Source organism: Mustelus asterias, chromosome 26 (assembly GCF_964213995.1).
Source record: "Mustelus asterias chromosome 26, sMusAst1.hap1.1, whole genome shotgun sequence".
Lineage (NCBI taxonomy): Eukaryota > Metazoa > Chordata > Chondrichthyes > Carcharhiniformes > Triakidae > Mustelus > Mustelus asterias.
This window is the reverse complement of record NC_135826.1, coordinates 38,522,633-38,543,759: the sequence shown is the minus strand read 5'-3', so window position 1 is coordinate 38,543,759 and position 21,127 is coordinate 38,522,633. Positions and strand designations below refer to the sequence as shown.

The 21,127-nt window shown below is 47.7% G+C and overlaps 1 protein-coding gene across 3 annotated transcripts in view; it reads right to left on the bottom strand.

Annotated features, from left to right (window-relative positions):
- LOC144479589 (homer protein homolog 3-like) overlaps positions 1–21,127 on the bottom strand; it is a 78,151-nt gene that overhangs the window by 36,078 nt on the left and 20,946 nt on the right. Inside the window, exons 2-5 of one of the 3 annotated variants that reach the window (XM_078198485.1) lie at positions 11,690–11,737; positions 7,445–7,601; positions 6,379–6,510; positions 5,484–5,591 (exon numbers count right to left, since the gene is read on the bottom strand). In XM_078198485.1, coding sequence (XP_078054611.1) covers positions 5,484–5,591; positions 6,379–6,510; positions 7,445–7,601; positions 11,690–11,691 — 399 coding nt within the window. In that variant the 5' untranslated portion in view covers positions 11,692–11,737. The remainder of the gene's footprint in view (positions 1–5,483; positions 5,592–6,378; positions 6,511–7,444; positions 7,602–11,689; positions 11,738–21,127) is intronic. The other 2 variants (XM_078198484.1, XM_078198486.1) reach the window with 2 other exon arrangements.

Sequence of the window (21,127 nt, the reverse complement as noted above, 5' to 3'; positions counted from 1 at the left end):
GTTCCCAGTTCTTATGATTCTAAAACCTTCAATTTGCTCCGAACTTTGCTCATTCAGCAAAGCCGGGAACCAAAACTTATGACGACATGACAAAGTTCCTTGAAGAGCATTACTCTCCAAAGCCACTGATCACCAGGGAATGGTTCAGGTTCCACCGAAGGAATAAAGTGGAAGGTGAAAGCATTGCTCAGTTTGTGGCAATCTTAAAAAGGCTGGCACAACATTGTGAGTTTGATGAGTCATGAGAAGATACTCTTCGAGATCTTCTACTTGTGGTCTCCAAAATGAGGCTATCCAAAGTAGATTGCTTACTTTATGCTTTGACTTTAAAGACAGCAGTAGAAATTGTAGGGTTGATGGAACTGAGGCTTCACAATTTGCTGCAGGAACGAAGATTCACAAGTTGGGAATTGCCCATAAGAAGTCAAAGCAGCAACAAGCACGTCGCAGATGTGTCAAAATGGACCATTCAGCGAGTGAATGCTGGAGCAAGAATAGTCAATGCAAGAATTGTGGCAAAATGGGTCACATTGCAAAAGCTTGTTGGGCTCGACCAGCTTCCCCTGAGAAGAATATTCAGCAGAAGAATCTGGGTACCGTCAAAGAAGAACAAGTCACATTCTACAAACAGAGTTTGCAACACAGAAGAAAAGAAGTACAACTGTAAAGAAGAGAATGTCCAGAAAAATAAGTAAGAGGTCCAACTGAACATCTTACCCATACAGGGTGCATCACATAGATTCTGAGTGATTCCAAAGTTACACGGACAATCTATGAGGCTGGAGGTTGTTATTGGTGCCTCTGTATCTGTAATTCCTGAGACTATATACCAACAAAAGTTGAAACATCTTCCTTTAAAACCAGCTGATGAGTTTTTAAGAACATACACGGAAGAGATGGTGCAGTTAAAAGGGTTACATCATGGTCAATGTAGAGTTGAGTGGACAAAGAGCGGAGTTGCCTCTCGATGTGGTCCGTGGTAATTATCCAGCTTTATTTGGGAGATCATGGTTGGAGAAGATAAACCTTAACTGGAGTGCTGTCAACAGATTGGTTGATGTCAAAACAGACCTACAGCACCTACAAGAGTGTATTCGAAGAGACATTTGGCTCGACAAAGGGAGTTCAAGTGAAATTCAAGATAAAGCTTAATAGTCAACCAAAAAGTCTGAAAAAGAGCGGCACGGTGGCACAGTAGTTAGCACTGCTACCTGACAGCGCCAGGGATCGGGTTCGATTCCCAGTTTGGGTCCCTGTCTGTGTGGAGTCTGCACGTTCTCCCCATGTCTGCATGGGTTTCCTCCGGGTGCTCCAGTTTCCTCCCACAGTCTGGTTAGGTGCATTGACCCGAACAGGCGCTGGAATGTGGCGACTAGGAGAATTTCACTGTAACTTCATTGCAGTGTTACTGTAAGCCTTACTAGTGACTAATAAATAAACTTTAAAAAATAAAGAAAGATCGGTGCTATGTGCAATTCATCCCAAGGCCGAGGAAGAATTAGTATGACTTATTAACATTGGCATGTTACAGCCAGTTACGAGTGAGTGGGCTACTCCCATTGTGCCTGTCATGAAACCAGATGGTTCTGTTTGTATTTGTGGTGATTTAAAACAATCATAAATCCAGTGTTGTGCGCTGATCAATATCCACTTCCTTTAGTTGAAGATTTGTTTGCTGGGTTATCAGGTGGGCAGAAATTCAGCAAGATTGATCTTTCACCAGCATAATTACTGATGCATGGAGCCACTGAATCTCAACCATTGCTTACCATCGTTACTCATAAAGGTCTTTTTCTTTATAAAAAAATAACTTTTGGAATAACATCTGCACCAGCCCAATTCCAAAGATCGATGGATCAGATTTCAAGTGGTCTCTCTGGCGTACAATGTTACCTGGATGATATTCTAATTACACGGTCCAGTGAACAGGAGCACTTGAATAATTTAGAAGCAACATTGGAATGTCTTCAATCACATGGTCTGCGTATCAAGAAAGAAAGGTGTGACTTTTTGCAGATGCCATTCTAGTATTTGGGTCACATTGTTGATAGTAAAGGGTTACATAAAACACCTAAAAGACGTAAGCTCTTTTAGTAATACCACATCCGACAAATGTGACGCAATTGAGGTCGTTTCTGAGATTAATAAATTATTATGGCAAATTTATTCCTAACTTAGTTACATTATTGAAGCCATTGTGTAATTTACTATTTGTGAAACAATCATGGGGCTGGACAACAGATTGTGACAAAGCATATACAGATGTCAAAGGTGCTTTGCAGAAGTCTGAAGTATTGGTTCATTTTAATCCAAAGCTACCATTACTGCTTCCTTGTGATTTTTTACCTTATGGAGTGGGTGCAGTTGTTTCACATATTATGCCTTCTGGAGAAGAACGACCGAAAGTTTTTGCTTCACGTACTCTGACTACTGCTGAATCTAACTCTGCTCAGCTAGAAAAAGAAGTGTTGAATATAATTTTTGGCGTACAAAGGTTTCATCATTATTTATATGGTCGTCATTTCACATTTTTGACTTATCTTTAACTACTATTTTTGGGCTGTATAAAGGCATACCGTTGTTAGCTACTAGCTGATTGCAAAGATGGTCACTGATCTTATCTACTCACTTCTACGATATAAAATATGGTCAGTCAGAGTGCATTACACATTTAGCTTTACATATTGAGCTGATGCCACCAACTAGTTTTGCAATAATCTTTATTTTTCACTAGTGAATCATTTGTCTGTAACAGTTTCTCAAGTTCAAAGACATACCAGAAATAATCCCATGTTGGAAAAGGTGATGGATATGGTATTGAAAGGAATGATAGCTGGGATGCATCAGACACATGCTGATATGAAGCCTCGTGTCACAAAAGCTTGAGTTGACCGTCCATGGTGGGGGTCTATTGTGGGGAACTCGACAGATCATTCCTCCTGGACTGTGTGAAGAGTTCTCGAAAAACTACATGAAGGACATCCTGATATAGTCCAGATGAAGGAATTAGTATGTAGTTATTTTTTGTGGCCTGGTCTGGATGCTCAGATTGAAGAAAACGTTGGACAGTGTCAATCCTGATCCGAATAAGAAATACACCACCATTGTTTCCTTTACACTCATGGGTGTGGCCTAAAACGCCAGGCAATGATTGCATGTAGATTTTGCTGGTCCGTTTGACGGTTGCATGTTCTAAGTCATAATTGATGCACACTCAAAGTGGCCAGAAGTTGTAATCATGAGACTTACTACATCTGAACAAATTATTGAAAAGCTTGACAAATATTTTGTATAATTTGGTAAACCGGAACAGATTGTTAGCGATAGTGATTCACTGTTTACCTCACAAGACTTTGAGGATTATCTCAAAGTAAATGGTATTCGGTATATAAAATCCACACCTTATCCTCCAGCAACCAATGGATTCACTGAAAGATTCACACAATCCTTTAAACATTCTTTCAAAGCTTCAAAACAGCAAGGTTCATTATCACGTTGTGTGAATGGCTTTTTGGCATCTTATAGAAACACTAGTCATGTGACTACCCAAAGTTCACCTGCATTACTCTCTTAAAGAGAAAGTTGAGAACTATGTTTGATTTGTTACCTCCAGAAACTTCAGAAAATTAACAGCAATCTCGAGTTGCTGGACGAGAAGCGAGAGCAAAACAACACTCATTTCAGCGAGGAGATTGAGTGTTAGAGTGGAATTCTGCCACGAGTGAGAAATGGGCACCAGCCATAGTTAGAGCAAAAACAGGTCCAATTTATTACACGGTTCAAACCGAAGATGAACTAGTTTGGCAACGCCGTGCTGGCCAATTGTTAGCATCTCAAATTGATTTCTATAATCATCTCCAGAAATACCAACTTCCTTAGTGCCTCGTGTTGTGAACACTGCTACAGAATTCTTAGAATCTGAGTTGCCTGATGATTGTGTCTATGCTACAATACCACGTGAGAATGGTGCAGAATTAGTTCCAAGAGAAGGAGTGTCTACTGAAGTTCCAAATCATACTTGTCAGGTCAAGGACAAATTCCAGAACATTGTATATAACCGTAGAGGAATAGATGTCCTCCTAATCAACTTTCTTACTGACTGTGTATATGATTAATGGTACATAGTACTGTGTCTAGAGTATTACTGATGCTATGTGTAACATCGTAGTAATTTGTTCTCAAGACCACAGAAGGGAGAGGATGTTATACATTTAATTAGTTGCATGAGTGCTTTAAAAGCTAGTCACGTGATTTGATGGTGCTGTCATAGGGATATCTCACAGGTTGCTGTTTAGTTTGTTTCTGTTCAATCCAGAAAACATCCCTTTCAATAAATTTGCTGTGTATTACTTGGAATCTGCATGTTCAAACCCACACCTTTTTCTGTTTAAAACCCACATCCCCTAACATAGTTAAGACATTACAACACAGACCGGGAGCGGGGCTGACAGGTGCTGGGAGTGGGATTCGGGTACGCTGGGAGTGGGATTCGGGCACGCTGGGAGTGGGAATCGCGCAGGCTGGGAGTGGGATTCGCGCACAGTGGGAGTGGGATTCGCGCAGGCTGGGAGTGGGATTCGGGCACAGTGGGAGTGGGATTCGCGCACTCTGGGAGTGGGATTCTGGCATGCTGGGAGTGGGATTCGGGCATGCTGGGAGTGGGATTCGCGCAGGGTGGGAGTGGGATTCGCGCAGGCTGGGAGTGGGATTCGCGTACGCTGGGAGTGGGATTTGCGCAGGCTGGGAGTGGGATTCGCGCAGGCTGGGAGTGGGATTCGCGCAGGCTGGGAGTGGGATTCGGGCACGCTGGGAGTGGGATTCGCACACTCTGGGAGTGGGATTCGGGTATGCTGGGAGTGGGATTCGCGCAGGCTGGGAGTGGGATTCGGGTACGCTGGGAGTGGGATTCGCGCAGGCTGGGAGTGGGATTCGGGTACGCTGGGAGTGGGATTCGCGCAGGCTGGGAGTGGGATTCGGGTACGCTGGGAGTGGGATTCGCGCAGGCTGGGAGTGGGATTCGGGTACGCTGGAAGTGGGATTTGCGCACAGTGGGAGTGGGATTCGCGCACGCTGGGAGTGGGATTCGCGCACGCTGGGAGTGGGATTCGCGCACGCTGGGAGTGGGATTCGCGCACGCTGGGAGTGGGATTCGCGCACGCTGGGAGTGGGATTCGCGCACGCTGGGAGTGGGATTCGCGCACGCTGGGAGTGGGATTCGGGTACGCTGGGAGTGGGATTCGGGTACGCTGGGAGTGGGATTCGGGTACGCTGGGAGTGGGAGTCGCGCACAGTGGGAGTTGGATTCGGGTACGCTGGGAGTGGGATTCGCGCACAGTGGGAGTGGGATTCGGGTACGCTGGGAGTGGGATTGGGGTATGCTGGGAGTGGGATTCGTGCACAGTGGGAGTGGGATTCGGGTACGCTAGGAGTGCAAATTGCAGTGTGGAAAAGTTTTTATAATGGGGAGAGTGGAACTGTTTTACCTGTGGGGCAGAAATATCCAGAGCTGGATTCGTTAATTCAGTTTTATCCTGGGATTTCTCTCTTGTTAATCGTGCAGCTTCCTTAACCTCTTGGAACCTTTCTGCAAACTTTAACAGAACAGAAACATCAAAATCATTTCACTCCTGAAAATGCCTGGCTCCAGTTTATGAGTCTGCTGACCGTTTGTGGATTTCCACCAGCGTCAACATTTTAAATAAATTCATTGTCTTTGAGCTACTTGCAATGTGCTGTGGACACGGAAGTTGTGATAAAAATACAAGATATTCCTTGACATTGAGACTTGTACAATCTGCTAACTAATTCTGTTCAAATCCTTGAAGCTGTGGAATTCTTGATGCCTCAATAATCTACAATGCGCTGATACTGTTATTTCACATCTTTTCCCTCTTCACTCAAATTGTTTTATAGTTTTCTCCGCTCATCACCCAAACTCTTAACCTGCTGCCCAAATCCTGCTCTGCTCAGCTTCCTGTTTGCCTGTCCTTGTTTCACACCAATGCACTAGCACATTTCCCTTGCCCACAGCTCCCTGATCTTTTATCCTCAGCATGCCCCGCACCATACACACACTTAATGCCCAATTATGTGCCAGTCCCCTCCTCTCTGCTGTATCAACTTTCAATTATCTTGCTTCTTACAGCCTGAAGCTCCCGCGCTAAACCTTAAAAACTGCTCTAATAGGGAAGTTATCAGTCTCCTGACCTGGTGACCCTGAGTCTGGGGTGTTTTCTTCTCTTTATGTACTCTCTAAATGTAAACAGCTGCTGTTCTCTCTGCCTGGGGAGAATCCCGCTCTTGCTCTTGGGTCTTTATTCCAGTTCCTCGGTTACAATAACCCGAGTGTTATAACTGGGCACTGCCTCTGCCACATACCTGTGAAAGCTGCTGTTCTGAGTTGAAACCCAGACCATAAACGGTGTTGGCACGGCTATCAGCCCATTGACCAAATTTCTGCGAGGTTTTGGTGAATGACATGTTGGGGGTGATGGTGCTGTTGATAATTGCCTGAAATCAAAGTAATTCATCAAATTAGGATTGCGGCAAATCAGCTCCAGGTTAAGCCCAATTTTCCTGCTGAGGTTCATATGGAAGTGATTGTGGAGAGGACAGAGCGATTCTGGTGTGATCACAATGTGGATGCAATGTGATTAAGAAGCAATAGAGGTCAGTATGTGGCGCGATGGTGGTGTGGAGCGATTGTGGTGTGGAGCGATTGTGGTGTGGATGTGGAGAGATTGTGGTGTGGACGTGGAGAGATTGTGGTGTGGACGTGGAATGATTGTGGTGTGGATGTGGAGTGATTGTGGTGTTAGTGTGGAGTGATTGTGGTGTGGAGTGATTGTGGTGATAGTGTGGAGCGATTGTGGTGTGGAGCGATTGTGGTGTGGACGTGGAGTGATTGTGGTGTGGAGTGATTGTGGTGTGGACGTGGAGCGATTGTGGTGTGGACGTGGAGCGATTGTGGTGTGGACGTGGAGTGATTGTGGTGTGGAGCGATTGTGGTGTGGATGTGGAGTGATTGTGGTGTGGACGTGGAGCGATTGTGGTGTGGACGTGGAGTGATTGTGGTGTGGAGTGATTGTGGTGTGGATGTGGAGTGATTGTGGTGTGGATGTGGAGTGATTGTGGTGTGGATGTGGAGTGATTGTGGTGTGGATGTGGAGTGATTGTGGTGTGGATGTGGAGTGATTGTGGTGTGGAGTGATTGTGGTGTGTGTGTGGAGTGATTGTGGTGTGGATGTGGAGTGATTGTGGTGTGGATGTGGAGTGATTGTGGTGTGTGTGTGGAGTGATTGTGGTGTGGAGAGATTGTGGTGTGGATGTGGAGTGATTGTAGAGCAGGAAATGTACGATTGTAGTGTTAACAGGGAGCTACAGGAGAGTTCATTGACCCTCTCTGTGTTAAGTTTCAGTTCTTGGGGCATTTAATTACCAATACCTTGGTTCCGCCGACGCTAATGATCCGGTAAACATTGCGTGTGCTGTCATAGAAGAAGGAGACGGTAACAGCATGCTTGCTCGCTGGGATCCAGTTTCGTTTGGTTGCGGGATCAATCTGGAAGACGTGGGCCCGTGCGCTGAAAATCGGTTGCTCCCTACACAAAGAAACCAGGATTCAGACACTAACCACATAACCAGCAACCCCGCAGACCACTCCAAACATTCCTCTCACCAAAACCAATCCAACCCCAAAAAAACAATCTTTCTTGTGCTGAAGAGAATCCCAGACATCCAGAGAAGCTTCATTCTCATGGACACTCTCTCAGGGTATGGGTTCCACACACTCTGGGCAAGATTTTCCAGCTGCACTCGCCCCATGACTGGAAAATCCCGCCCGAGGTCAACGGACCTTGGCATGGTCCAAGAGAAAGCATCATCAACCTAACTGACTCTCACTGGGGTCCGGGTCCCACACACACTGACTCTCACTGAGGTCCGGGTCCCACACACACTGACTCTCACTGGGGTACGGGTCCCACACTCACTGACTCTCACTGGGGTCCGGGTCCCACGCACACTGACTCTCACTGGGGTACGGGTCCCACACTCACTGACTCTCACTGGGGTCCGGGTCCCACACTCACTGACTCTCACTGGGGTACGGGTCCCACACATACTGACTCTCACTGGGGTCCGGGTCCCACACACACTGACTCTCACTGGGGTACGGGTCCCACACTCACTGACTCTCACTGGGGTCCGGGTCCCACGCACACTGACTCTCACTGGGGTACGGGTCCCACACTCACTGACTCTCACTGGGGTCCGGGTCCCACACTCACTGACTCTCACTGGGGTACGGGTCCCACACATACTGACTCTCACTGGGGTCCGGGTCCCACACTCACTGAGGTACGGGTCCCACACACACTGACTCTCACTGGGGTCCGGGTCCCACACACACTGACTCTCACTGGGGTCCGGGTCCCACACTCACTGACTCTCACTGGGGTACGGGTCCCACACATACTGACTCTCACTGGGGTACGGGTCCCACATACACTGACTCTCACTGGGGTACGGGTTCCACACACACTGACTCTCACTGGGGCACAGGTCCCATGCACACTGACTCTCATTGGGGTATGGATCCCACACACACTGACTCTCACTGGCGTACGGGTTCCACACATACTGACTCTCACAATCCAAGTTTGTTCAACCTCCCTTCATAGACCATATCCTTCAAACCAGGCAACATCCTGGTAAATCTCTACTGCACCCTTTCCAATGCAGGAACATCCTTCCGGCAGTGTGGCGACCAGAATTGTACACAATACTCCAAATGCAGCAGTGTATAAAATTATGAAAGGCATAGATAGGGTGAACGGTGGGAAGCTTTTCCCCGGGTCGGTAGTGACGTTCACGAGGGGTCATAGGTTCAAGGTGAAGGGGGGGAGGTTTAACACAGATATCAGAAGGACATATTTCACACAGAGGGTCGTGGGGGCCTGGAATGTGTTGCCGGGCAAGGTGGTGGAGGCGGACACACTGGGAACGTTTAAGACTTATCTAGACAGCTATATGAACGGAGTGGGAATGGAGGGATACAAAAGAGTGATCTAGTTTGGACCAGGGAGCGGCGTGAGCTAATTGTTCCTTGTTTCTCGTTTCAAGGCTTCATTCTATGATCATCTTGCTGGTGCCAGTACAGAGCGAGACTGCGGATAGTTGGGAACCTGTCTCGGGGGCAGGGAATTCATATGGTGTTCGTGGAAGTGGAAATGACTAGGGTTGGGAAGCATTTTCCGATCGGGGCCATTGTGATCTCCTGGACTCGTTTCGATCGCCTCAGGGGGTCGGAGAGGAATTTCCCAGATTTTCTTTCCCCATATTGGCCCTGGGGTTTTTCACTCTGGGTTTTCGCCTCTCCCTGGAGATCACATGGTCTGGAATGGGGGGGTGGGGGTGAGTTAATAGGTTGTAATGAACAAAGCATCGTAGCTGTGAGGGACAGCTCGGTGGATAGGATATTGGTATGTAGATAGGCTGGAAAATTGGGCGGGGATCCTGGATTCAATCCTGGACCGGGGAGCGGCGCGGGCTTGGAGGGCCGAAGGGCCTGTTCCTGTGCTGTATTGTTCTTTGTTCTAACCAAAGTCTTATACAGCTGCAACATGATTTTCCAATTCCAACAGAGAAATTATTTTGGGGAAAGTAATGGGATTGAAGGTGGATAAATCTCCAGTTCCTTACAATCTTCATCTCAAAGTACTTAAGGAAGTGGCCTGGAAATAGTAGATCCAATTGGTGATTATTTTCCAAAATTCTATGGACTGGACTGGTTCCTTCAGATTGGAGGGTAGCTAATGTAAACCCGCTATTCAAAAAGGGAGGGAGAGAGAAAACAGGGAACTATAGACCAGTGAGCCTAACGTCGGTACTGGGGAAGTTGCTAGAGTCCTTTATCAAGAATTTCATAACTCAGCATTTGGAAGGCAGTGCTATAATTAGACAAAGTCGGCATGGATTTACAAAAGGAGTTTGAGGATAAGGGGTAAACCTTTTAGAACTGAGGTGGGGAGAAATTTGTTCACCCAGAGGGGGGTGAATGTGGAATTCACTCCCACAGAATGCAGTTGAGACCAAAACTTTGAGTGATTTCAAGAAGAAATTGGATATAGCTCTTGGGGCTAAAGGGATCAAAGGATATGGGGGAAGGGGGGATCAGGATATTGAATTGGATGATCAGCCATGATCAAAATGAATGGCGGAGCAGTCTCAAAGGGCCGAATGGCCTCCTCCTGCTTCTAGCTTTTGTTTCTATGACAGCCAAGCTAGCGTTTTATGGGAATCACTAAAGTTTAATCCTAATGGCTCAGTCAGGGCTAGGGAGGAAAATCATGCATCCTAGTGCTTCACTTTCTCTCCGGGCTCCCTACTTCTCCCTTGACCCCACCTATAATCCCTCAACACACACTGTCATGTACCTCTGCAAAGTGCTGTGGATACTATCGAGTAGTACAGTACAGAAAGAGACCATTCACCTCATCAATTCTGTGCCAGTTTTTCAAATAGAAATCCAGTCAGTACTTCCAGCACCCAAACATCCACCTCTTTCCTGATACTTTCTTTTCTCCAGTATTTACCTATTTCCTTTTGAACACTAATTTGAACCTGGATCCACCACAATATCAGGGAGGGAGTGCATTCCAAATCCTAACTGCTCTTCATATGAGTTTTCTTCAAGTTGCCTCTGGTTCTTTTATCAATCAACTTAAATTGGGGAAAATGATTATCAGTTCTTCAGCCATTAGAAACAGTTTCTACTTATTTTGCCCAAACCCTTCATAATTTTATTTCTATCAATTCCCCATAGGCTTCTTGGCTATGGACCAACTGCTGGAAAATGGGATTAGAATAGATAGATGCTTGATCGGTGGGCCGAAGGGCCCCTTGCTGTGCTGTACGACTCCATGACTATGTCTCCGAGAACAATTCCAGCTTCTCCTCAAGGAGAATCTGAGAGAAGGACCCTGGGACAACAGTCAGCAGCACCTAGAGGAGAGTGTGGGAGGAGGACACTGGGACAGACAGCACCTAGAGGAGAGTGTGGGAGGAGGACACTGGGACAGACAGCACCTAGAGGAGAGTGTGGGAGGAGGACACTGGGACAGACAGTCAGCACCTAGAGGAGAGTGTGAGTGGAGGACACTGGGACAGACAGTCAGCACCTAGAGGAGAGTGTGAGAGGAGGACACTGGGACAGACAGCACCGAGAGGAGAGTGTGAGAGGAGGACACTGGGACAGACAGCACCTAGAGGAGAGTGTGAGAGGAGGACACTGGGACAGACAGCACCTAGAGGAGAGTGTGAGAGGAGGACACTGGGACAGACAGCACCTAGAGGAGAGTGTGAGAGGAAGACACTGGGACAGACAGCACCGAGAGGAGAGTGTGAGAGGAGGACACTGGGACAGACAGCACCTAGAGGAGAGTGTGAGAGGAGGACACTGGGACAGACAGCACCTAGAGGAGAGTGTGAGAGGAGGACACTGGGACAGACAGTCAGCACCGAGAGGAGAGTGTGAGAGGAGGACACTGGGACAGACAGACAGCAGCACCTTGCACCTAACATTACAAAAGTAATGCAAGTTTGTTGGCTGGTGAGAAGCTGCTGGTTTGGGAGGATCATCAAGAGCTGAGAATTAGAAAAACAATTTTTTGAAAAAGGTGCTACTTACATTTAAGAATGACGAAGGGAAAGCGAGGGCCTATCAGAGATGTACAAGCTAAAGTAAAGTAAAAAAGTTAATTAAAGTTTACTTATTAGTCACAAATAAGGCTTACATTAACGCTGCAATGAAATTGTTGTGAAATTCCCCCAGTCGCCACTCTCCGGCGTTTGTTCAGGTCACTGCACCTAACCAGCACGTCTTTCAGACTGTGGGAGGAAACCAAGCACCCGGAGGAAACCCACGCAGACACGGGGAGAACGTGCAAACTCCACACAGACAGTGCCCCAAACCAGGAATCGAACCCAAGTCCCTGGCGCTGTGAGGCAGCAGTGCTAACCACTGTGCCGCCCATAACTTGGATTGATTCAGAAGATATGGGCAGGGTTCACAAGGTGCACTTTGTCACCATCTTAACAAAGGAGAGAGATGATGCAGACATTCTAGTTAAAGAGGAGGAGTGTGAAATATTAGATATAATTAGCATAATAAGAGAGGAAGTACTGGTGGGACTAGCACCCTTGAAGGTGGATAAATCGCCAGGGCCAGATTGATTGTATCCCAGGCTGTTGGAGGAAGCCAGGGAGGAAATAGTAGATGCTCAGACGATCATTTTCTAATCCTCACTAGATACTGGCGAGGTCTTGGAGGATTGGACGTCTGCGAATGTTGTACAATATTTAAAAAGGGTGTGAGAGATATGCCAGAAAACTATAAGCCGGTCAGTCTGACTTCAGTGGTGGGTCCATTTATTAGAAACAATTCTGGGAGAGAGGGTAAACTGTACCTTAGAAAGGCACAGATTGATCAGGGATAGTCAACATGGTTTTGTCAGGGGAAGATCATGTCTAACCAACTCAATAGAATTTTTTGAGGAAATTAGGAAAGAGAGGATATGAAAAAAACATTGGCAGGTAAAATCAAAGAAAATCCTAAGGTGTTTTACCAATACCAATTCTCCACTCAACTTCCCTCCCTGACTTCCTGTTTGTAAACATCAATCCATCACACATTCCCCAACTGACAAACCATCCATGATGACCTGCTCAACCTACCTAGTGCCTGCCTTCCACCTCAGCACCCTGTGGAGCACCATTCCTGAGCAAGGTCTACCAGCAAACGTCCTTTAAATCAAAGAATGGGATACATGGGAAGTCACTAACAACTTCCTTGTGACAAACCCCATCTGTCGAATGTCAGGCTCTGAACTGCCACTAAGAGAGCGGTCCTTGCTAAACAAGTTCAGGACAGGGTTCCTATACAGCCAGCTTCCATCGCTGAGACCTCAGTACAGACCCCTTATGCACTTGTGCAGACTCACAAACAATGCTGCGCACAACCAAGGACTGTCCCCCCCTACAGACTAGTGGCGACTAATCAACTTAAACTCAGCAAATGAGAAGACTAGCGTTTTGGGGATTTGCATTCATTGAATAAAAAGTCTGAGCATCCTCCTATTCCATAAGCCCCATTTGTAAACCAGCTTTTTATGTGGTAATTTATCAAACAATTTCTTAAAATCCATATAGACAATAATCATTTAATTTTCATCAAAAATGTGATTAAATTAGTTCTGTAAAATCAGCTTTTACAAATGCATGGTGGCTTTCCTTAATTAACCCAAAACTCTTCGAACGTCTGTTGATTTTTTCCCAACTAATGTTTCAAATACCTTACCCACCACTGTTGTTAAACTGACCAGTCCGTAGTTGCTTTTCTTGAATAAGGCCATCACATTTCCCACTCTCCAATCCTTTGGCATCTCCCCATACCGAAGGAAAATTCCGCTATCTCTGGGTCCGGGCCACCGGGACCGGCCACAGCCACCGGGACAGAGCCACCGGGACCGGGCCACCGGGACAGAGCCACTGGGTCCGGGCCACCGGGACAGAGCCACCGGGACCGGGCCACCGGGACAGAGCCACCGGGACCGGGCCATCGGGACAGAGCCACCGGGACCGGGCCACCGGGACCGGGCCACAGCCACCGGGACCGGGCCACCGGGACAGAGCCACCGGGACTGGGCCACCGGGACAGAGCCACTGGGTCCGGGCCACCGGGACAGAGCCACTGGGTCCGGGCCACCGGGACAGAGCCACCGGGACAGAGCCACCGGGACAGAGCCACCGGGACCGGGCCACAGCCACCGGGACCGGGCCACCGGGACAGAGCCACCGGGACCGGGCCACAGCCACCGGGACCGGGCCACCGGGACAGAGCCACTGGGTCCGGGCCACCGGGACAGAGCCACTGGGTCCGGGCCACCGGGACAGAGCCACTGGGTCCGGGCCACCGGGACAGAGCCACTGGGTCCGGGCCACCGGGACAGAGCCACCGGGACCGGGCCACCGGGACAGAGCCACTGGGTCCGGGCCACCGGGACAGAGCCACCGGGTCCGGGCCACCGGGACAGAGCCACCGGGACCGGGCCACCGGGACAGAGCCACCGGGTCCGGGCCACCGGGACAGAGCCACTGGGTCCGGGCCACCGGGACAGAGCCACTGGGTCCGGGCCACCGGGACAGAGCCACTGGGTCCGGGCCACCGGGACAGAGCCACCGGGACCGGGCCACCGGGACAGAGCCACTGGGTCCGGGCCACTGGGACAGAGCCACTGGGTCCGGGCCACCGGGACAGAGCCACCGGGTCCGGGCCACCGGGACAGAGCCACTGGGTCCGGGCCACCGGGACAGAGCCACTGGGTCCGGGCCACCGGGACAGAGCCACTGGGTCCGGGCCACCGGGACAGAGCCACTGGGTCCGGGCCACCGGGACAGAGCCACTGGGTCCGGGCCACCGGGACAGAGCCACTGGGTCCGGGCCACCGGGACAGAGCCACTGGGTCCGGGCCACCGGGACAGAGCCACCGGGACCGGGCCACCGGGACAGAGCCACTGGGTCCGGGCCACCGGGACCGGGCCACCGGGACAGAGCCACTTCTCTGCCATATTCTCCTCATTCTCTTTGTGTGAAATCATTATTGCGAATCTCTTCACGCATATGCACAGTAGCTATTATTAGTTAACCTGTTATTCTAGGCACATGGAGCACACCAGGATGATAGGGAGTGGGATAGCTTGATCTTGGTTTCAGATAAAGCTCGGCACAACATCGTGGGCCGAAGGGCCTGTTCTGTGCTGTACTGTTCTATGTTCTAACATCCACTACATTAACCACCCAATCCCCTCCACCACTGCATAACACATACAGGAGCAAGGAATGGAGATGCATGGGAACAGCATCAGCTGCACATTCCCCTCCAAGCCGCTCACCATCCTGACTTAGAACTATATCTCAATTTCTTCCCTGTTGCTGGTCAAATGGGAACATAGAAACAGTAGTAAGCGGCTCCACCATTCAATAAGATTATGTCTCATCTGGCTGTGATAAACTTCTCTTTCCTGTCTGCTGCCCTCCCCTGCCCCGCCCCGCCCCTTGTCTACCAAAACTCTGTCCAGCTCAGCCTTGAATAGATTCATGGGGCAAGCCTCCACTGCTCTCTGGGAAAGAATTCCACAAATGACCTTTTGAGAGGGCCCAGCCAGTGACACCCACATCCCAAGAATGAATTTTAAATATTGGAACTTGTGGTGATGGTCCCTTTAAGGATCCATTGTTAGAGTAAGGTCACATGACCCAGGGAACCAATTGGGGAGTAGGGTGAGAGGATCACCCAGGTGAGTTTAGGTTTCTGTTCCAGAATCTTCTCAGAGGTTGACTGTTAGTCAAGAGGCTGCAAGCTTCTATTTTAGTTATATGTAAATGAATATTGTTATTTGCCTAACTGGTGAACAGGAATTATTACATTGGTGATGAGGATAAAAGAAAAAAGTGGTCCCAAAATTGTGAGTATAAAGTCATGTTCAGTTCAAGTTGAGAAACAGAATTGTGTTGGAAGATATGCCCCTATTCGGACAGATAGATCACTTTGATGTCTCTGGGGAAGATTGGATGCAATACATTGAATGTTTGGATTACTATTTTCAGGCCAATACATCCCCAAGCACCCCCAACTCACTCACTGAGATAATTAAATTGGTGAAAACACACGACCACCTGAAGCCATCGGTAATATTGCAGCAATTTAAGTTTAACTCAACTGGAGAATCCCTGGGGAAACTACTGCACTTTTTTTTTTAACCAAGTTAAGACCAATCTCAGAGCACTGTGACTTTGGACCACTCTCAATGATATGCTGCAGAACTGTTTAGTCTGCAGGACAAATAATGCCATTCAAAAGAAGCTATTAGCAGAGGCAGATATAAATTTTAAGCTGCTGCTGGAGATGGCGCTGGTGATGGAGTGCGCTGAGAAGGGTGCATGGGGGCTTCGGAGTGTTCACAATGGCACAGCTCACTAGCTCGGGCAGAAAGCTGCAGTCAGCAGTGGCACCAAAAATGAAGATATAATTTTAATATGGGAAGCAAATGCATCCACAAGAGGATTTAATTGGGCCAATCAATTGCCTAGGATTGAAGTAGAGTATTACTGGTGTGGGGGTAACCACTCCCCTGAAGCCTGCAGGTATAAAGAGGCTGAATGTTCTCTGCCACAGGAAATGTCGCTTAAAGCTCTGATGTAAAATTATGTCAGGTCTACCCAGTACAGAGTTAGTAACACATCACAAGTGCATAATCTGGAAGAGTCCAGTACTTATACGAAGCTGGATATGAGCCACGCGTATCAGTAATTTCAATTAGACGATGCTTCCTGAGGTTAGAGTGAGAGGTTTACAGCATGGAAACAGGCACTTTCGCCCAACTTGTCCATGCTGCCCTTTTTTTTTTAAACCCCTAAGCTAATCCCAATTGCCCGCATTTGGCCCATATCCATCTATACCCATCGTACCCATGTAACGGTCTAAATGCTTTTTAAAAGACAATTGTATCCGCCTCTACTACTACCTCTGGCAACTTGTTCCAGACACTCACCATCCTCTGTGTGAAAAAATTGCCCCTCTGAACACTTTTGTATCTCTCCCCTCTCACCTTAAACCTAGTTTTAGACTGCTCTACCTTTGGGAAAAGATATTGACTATCTAGCTGATCTATGCCCATTATTTTATAGACCTCTATAAGATCACCCCTCAGCCTCCTACGCTCCAGAGAAAAAAATCCCAGTCTATCCAGCCTCTCCTTATAACTCAAACCATCAAGTCCCGGCAGCATCCTAGTAAATCTTTTCTGCACTCTTTCTAGTTTAATAATATCCTTTCTACAATAGGGTGACCAGAACTGCACACAGTATTCCAAGTGTGGCCTTACCAATGTCTTGTACAACTTCAACAAGACGTCCCAACTCCTGTATTCAGTGTTCTGATCGATGAAACCAAGCATGCCGAATGCCTTCTTCACCACTCTGTCCAACTGTGACTCCACTTTCAAGGAGATATGAACATGTACCTCTAGATCTCTTTGTTAAACTCCATCTGCCATTCATCAGCCCACTGGCCCAAGTGATCAAGATCCCGTTGCAATCGGAGATAACTTTCTTCACTGTCCACTATGCCACCAATCTTGGTGTCATCTGCAAACTTACTAACCATGCCTCCTATATTCCCATCCAAATCATTAATATAAATCACAAATAACAGTGGGCCCAGCACTGATCCCTGAGGCACATCATTGGTCACAGGCCTCCAGTTTGAAAAACAACCCTCGACAACCACCCTCTGGCTTCTGTCAAGAAGCCAATTTTGTATCCATTTAGATACCTCACCCTGGATCCCGTAAGATTTAACCTTATGCAACAACCTATCATGCGGTACCTTGTCAAAGGCCTTGCTAAAGTCCATTTAGACAACATCAACTGCACTGCCCTCATCTACCTTTTTGGTTACCCCTTCAAAAAACTCAATCAAATTTGAGGGACATGATTTTCCACTCACAAAGCCATGCTGACTGCCCTAATCAGTCTGTTACAATAAACACGCACAAAGGTTTGTTTCAGTATACGCATCTACCCTTTGGTGTTTCATTCACATGTTCTATTTTCCAGAGAACAACAGAAAGTCTATTGTACGGACTGCCATGAGTTGTAGTATACCTAGATGATGATTTGATAATGGGATTGAAATAGCTGAGTACCTAGCTAACTTAGAGGAGGTGCTAAAGAGATTTCAAGACACTGGAGTTCACTTCAAGATGGAGAAATGTAATGTACAAGCCACTGAGTTAGTCAACCTGGGGTATCGCATTGATGCACAAGAATTACACGCCATGGAAGACAAGGTCAGGGCAAGAAAGGTGATTTCAGCTCCCAAAAATATATCAGAGCTCAAATCATTCGTAGGAATGGTGAATTACTATGGGCATTTTCTCCCAAATTTGTCCATGTTATTAGCCCCCTTGCATTCTGGAAGACGTTTCAGAAATAAATTTTTAGCAGAGCAAAGTAATTGTTAGATTCATCGAGTTTATTGGTGCATTTCGATCCGTCGAAGGAATTGTTGTTAACCTGTGATGCCTTTCCATATGGTGTAGGTGCAGTACCGTCCCATAAGGAAGATGGCAGATCTGAAATACCGATAGGATATCTCATGGGAACCCTCTGAATCTGAAAAAGGCTACTTTCAGACTGAAAAAGAAGGGTTGTCAATAATATATGGGTAAAGAAGTTCCACCAGTACGTGTATGGGAGGCAGTTTACCATCGTTACGAACCAGAAACCACTCTAGGATCTTTTTAAAAGACAAGGCTATTCCATCAAATACATCAGTAAGAACTCAGGCCTGGAACACATTGCGCATGTGGGTGTGCTTTGTCACCAGCCTTTGCCAGAGAGGGTGGTCAGTTTCATTCATGAGACATGGGCGTTGCTGGCTGGTCAGCATTTATTGCCCATCGCTAGTTCTCCTTGAAAAGGTGTGGTCAGAAGCATTTGGACTAAGTGTGAGCTTACTACCACATGTTCACAACAGGTTGGTGCTTGCTGCTGAATCCTTTTGCTACTGTTGGAAGACCTCTTTGCCAGAGTTTTCTAGAGCTGGAGGGAATTGAACTGAGCTGGCCTGCTGCACAAGGGGAGAGAGGACTGGAAGGGCCTGGGGCCTGAAGGCTTATAGGCCTACTACACCTAAGAGAAGAGAAGGTGGTGGTGAGCTGCCGCCTTGAATCACTGCAGTCCATGTGCTGTGGGAGGGAATCCCAGGATTTTGACCCAGTGACCGCGAAGGAATGGTGATATATTTAGAATCATAGAGTCCCTACAGTGTAGGAGGAGGCCATTTGTGCCATTGACTGCAATCTCATCCAGACCCTATCCCCATAACTCCATGTATTTACTCTGCTAGTGCTCCTGACACGAAGGGTCAAGTTAGCGTGGCCAATCCAGCCAACCCGCACATCTTTGGACTGTGGGAGGAAACCGGAGCACCCGGAGGAAACCCACGCAGACACGGAGGGGGAAATGTGCAAACTCCTCACAGACAGTGACCCGAGGCCAGAATCGAACCTGGATCCCTGGCACTGAGGCAGCAGTGCTAACCACTGTGCCACCGTGCCACCCTAAGTCAGAATGGTGAGTGGCTTGGAGGGGAACTTGCAGGTGGTGGTGTTCCCATGTATCTGCTGCCCTAGTTCTTCTAGATGGAAGTGGTCATGAGTTTGGAAGGTGCTGTCTAAGGATCTTTGGTGAATTTCTGCAGTGCATCTTGTAGACAGTACACACTGCTGCTACTGAGCGTCGGTGGTGGAGGGAGTGGATGTTTGTGGATGTGGTGCCAATTAAACGGGCTGCTTTGTCCTGGATGGTGTCAAGTTTCTTGAGTGTTGTTGGAGCCACACCCATTCCGGCAAATGGGGAGTATTCCACCATACCCCTGACTTGTAGATGATAGTGGACAGGCTTTGGGAGTCAGGAGGTGAGTTACTCGCCGCAGTATTCCTAACCTCTGACCTCTTGTAGCCACTGTGTTTATGTGGTGAGTCCAGTTGAGTTTCTGGTCAATGGTAACCCCATGGATGTTGACAGTGGGGGATTCAGTGATGGTTACACCATTGAATGTCAAAGGGCGGTAGTTAGAGTGTCTCTTATTGGTGATGGTCATTGCCTGGCATTTGTGTGGTGCGAATGTTACTGCCACTTGTCAGCCCAAGCCTGGATATTGTCCAGGTCTTGTAGCATTTGAACATGGACTGCTTCATTATCTGAGGAGTCACGAATGGTGCTGAACATTGTGCAGTCATCAGTGAACATCCCCACCTCTAACCTTATGACAAAGGGAAGGTAATTGATGAAGCCATAGTTTCGGCGTAGCAAATCAAGTATTGGACCAGCAGGGATCCATATTATCCAAAGTGAGGCCCAGGATACTCATTGTGACCAGTGAGCCAGTTTCTGAAGAGATGAAACCATGCTCTCTCCGAAAGGATGAATTAAGTTGTGAAGATAGCATTATACTTTGGGGAGCCCGAGTAGTTGTTCCTGTACCAGGAAAGGAGTTTTTCCGAGCCGAATTACAGAGTCCGTCCGGGTTTATCGAAGATGAAGATGTTCGCCAGGAGTTGTGTCTGGTGGCCTGGCATCAATGCCGACATTGAGAATCTAGTCGAGCACTGAACAGTGCCAATTGTAACACAGGTTGTCGCTGCACCCTTGGGAACGGCCTGGCCAGCGGTACAAGTCCACATTGATTATGCTGGCCCACTCAAATGATTTTGCTCCTTATCGATGCACATTCAAAGTGGATGGAAGTTTTGGGGTGAAGTCTCCAACATCGCAAGCTACAGTCGAGAAATTACGCCAATGTTTTTTCCATCTGCGAAATACCTGAAATCATAGTGTCTGAGAAGGGAACAGCTTTCACGAGTACTTAGTTTCAGAACTTCACCATCGTCCACATTAAGCACATTAAGACTGCGCCTTTACTGCCAAGCTTCCAATAGGCCAGCTGAACAAGCCATCCAAGCTTTTAACAAGGGTAGAGGAATGCTGGAAAATCTCAGCAGGTCTGACAGCATCTGTGGAGCTCTGTTCTCTCTCCACAGATACTGTCAGACCTACTGAGATTTTCCAGCATTTTTCTGTTTTTGTTTCTGATTCCAGCATCTGCAGTATTTTGCTTTTATCCAAACTTTTAAGTCTGGCACAAAGAAGCAGTCAGGAGAGACCCTGGAGACCAGAATCTCTTGGTTCCTTGTGGGCTACAGGACAATCCACATCGCAACAACGAGAGTCCCAGCAGCAGAGCAGAGTTGTTAATGAACCGGCATCTCAGAATGAGACTGAGCCTCGTGTTTCCAAATTTGCCAGGGAGGGTAGAGGTCAGCTAAAACAGCCAGAAGACAAACCATGATCCATGCAAGTTAACGTGGTCATTGATGGTGGATGACGCTGTATATGTTGGGGGTATTTTGGAAGTGGATTAAGTTGAGTCCCTGGAATGTCCAAAACGGGACCCCGTTTTATAAAATGGACATAGAAGAAAAGATTCTCCAGAAATATGTA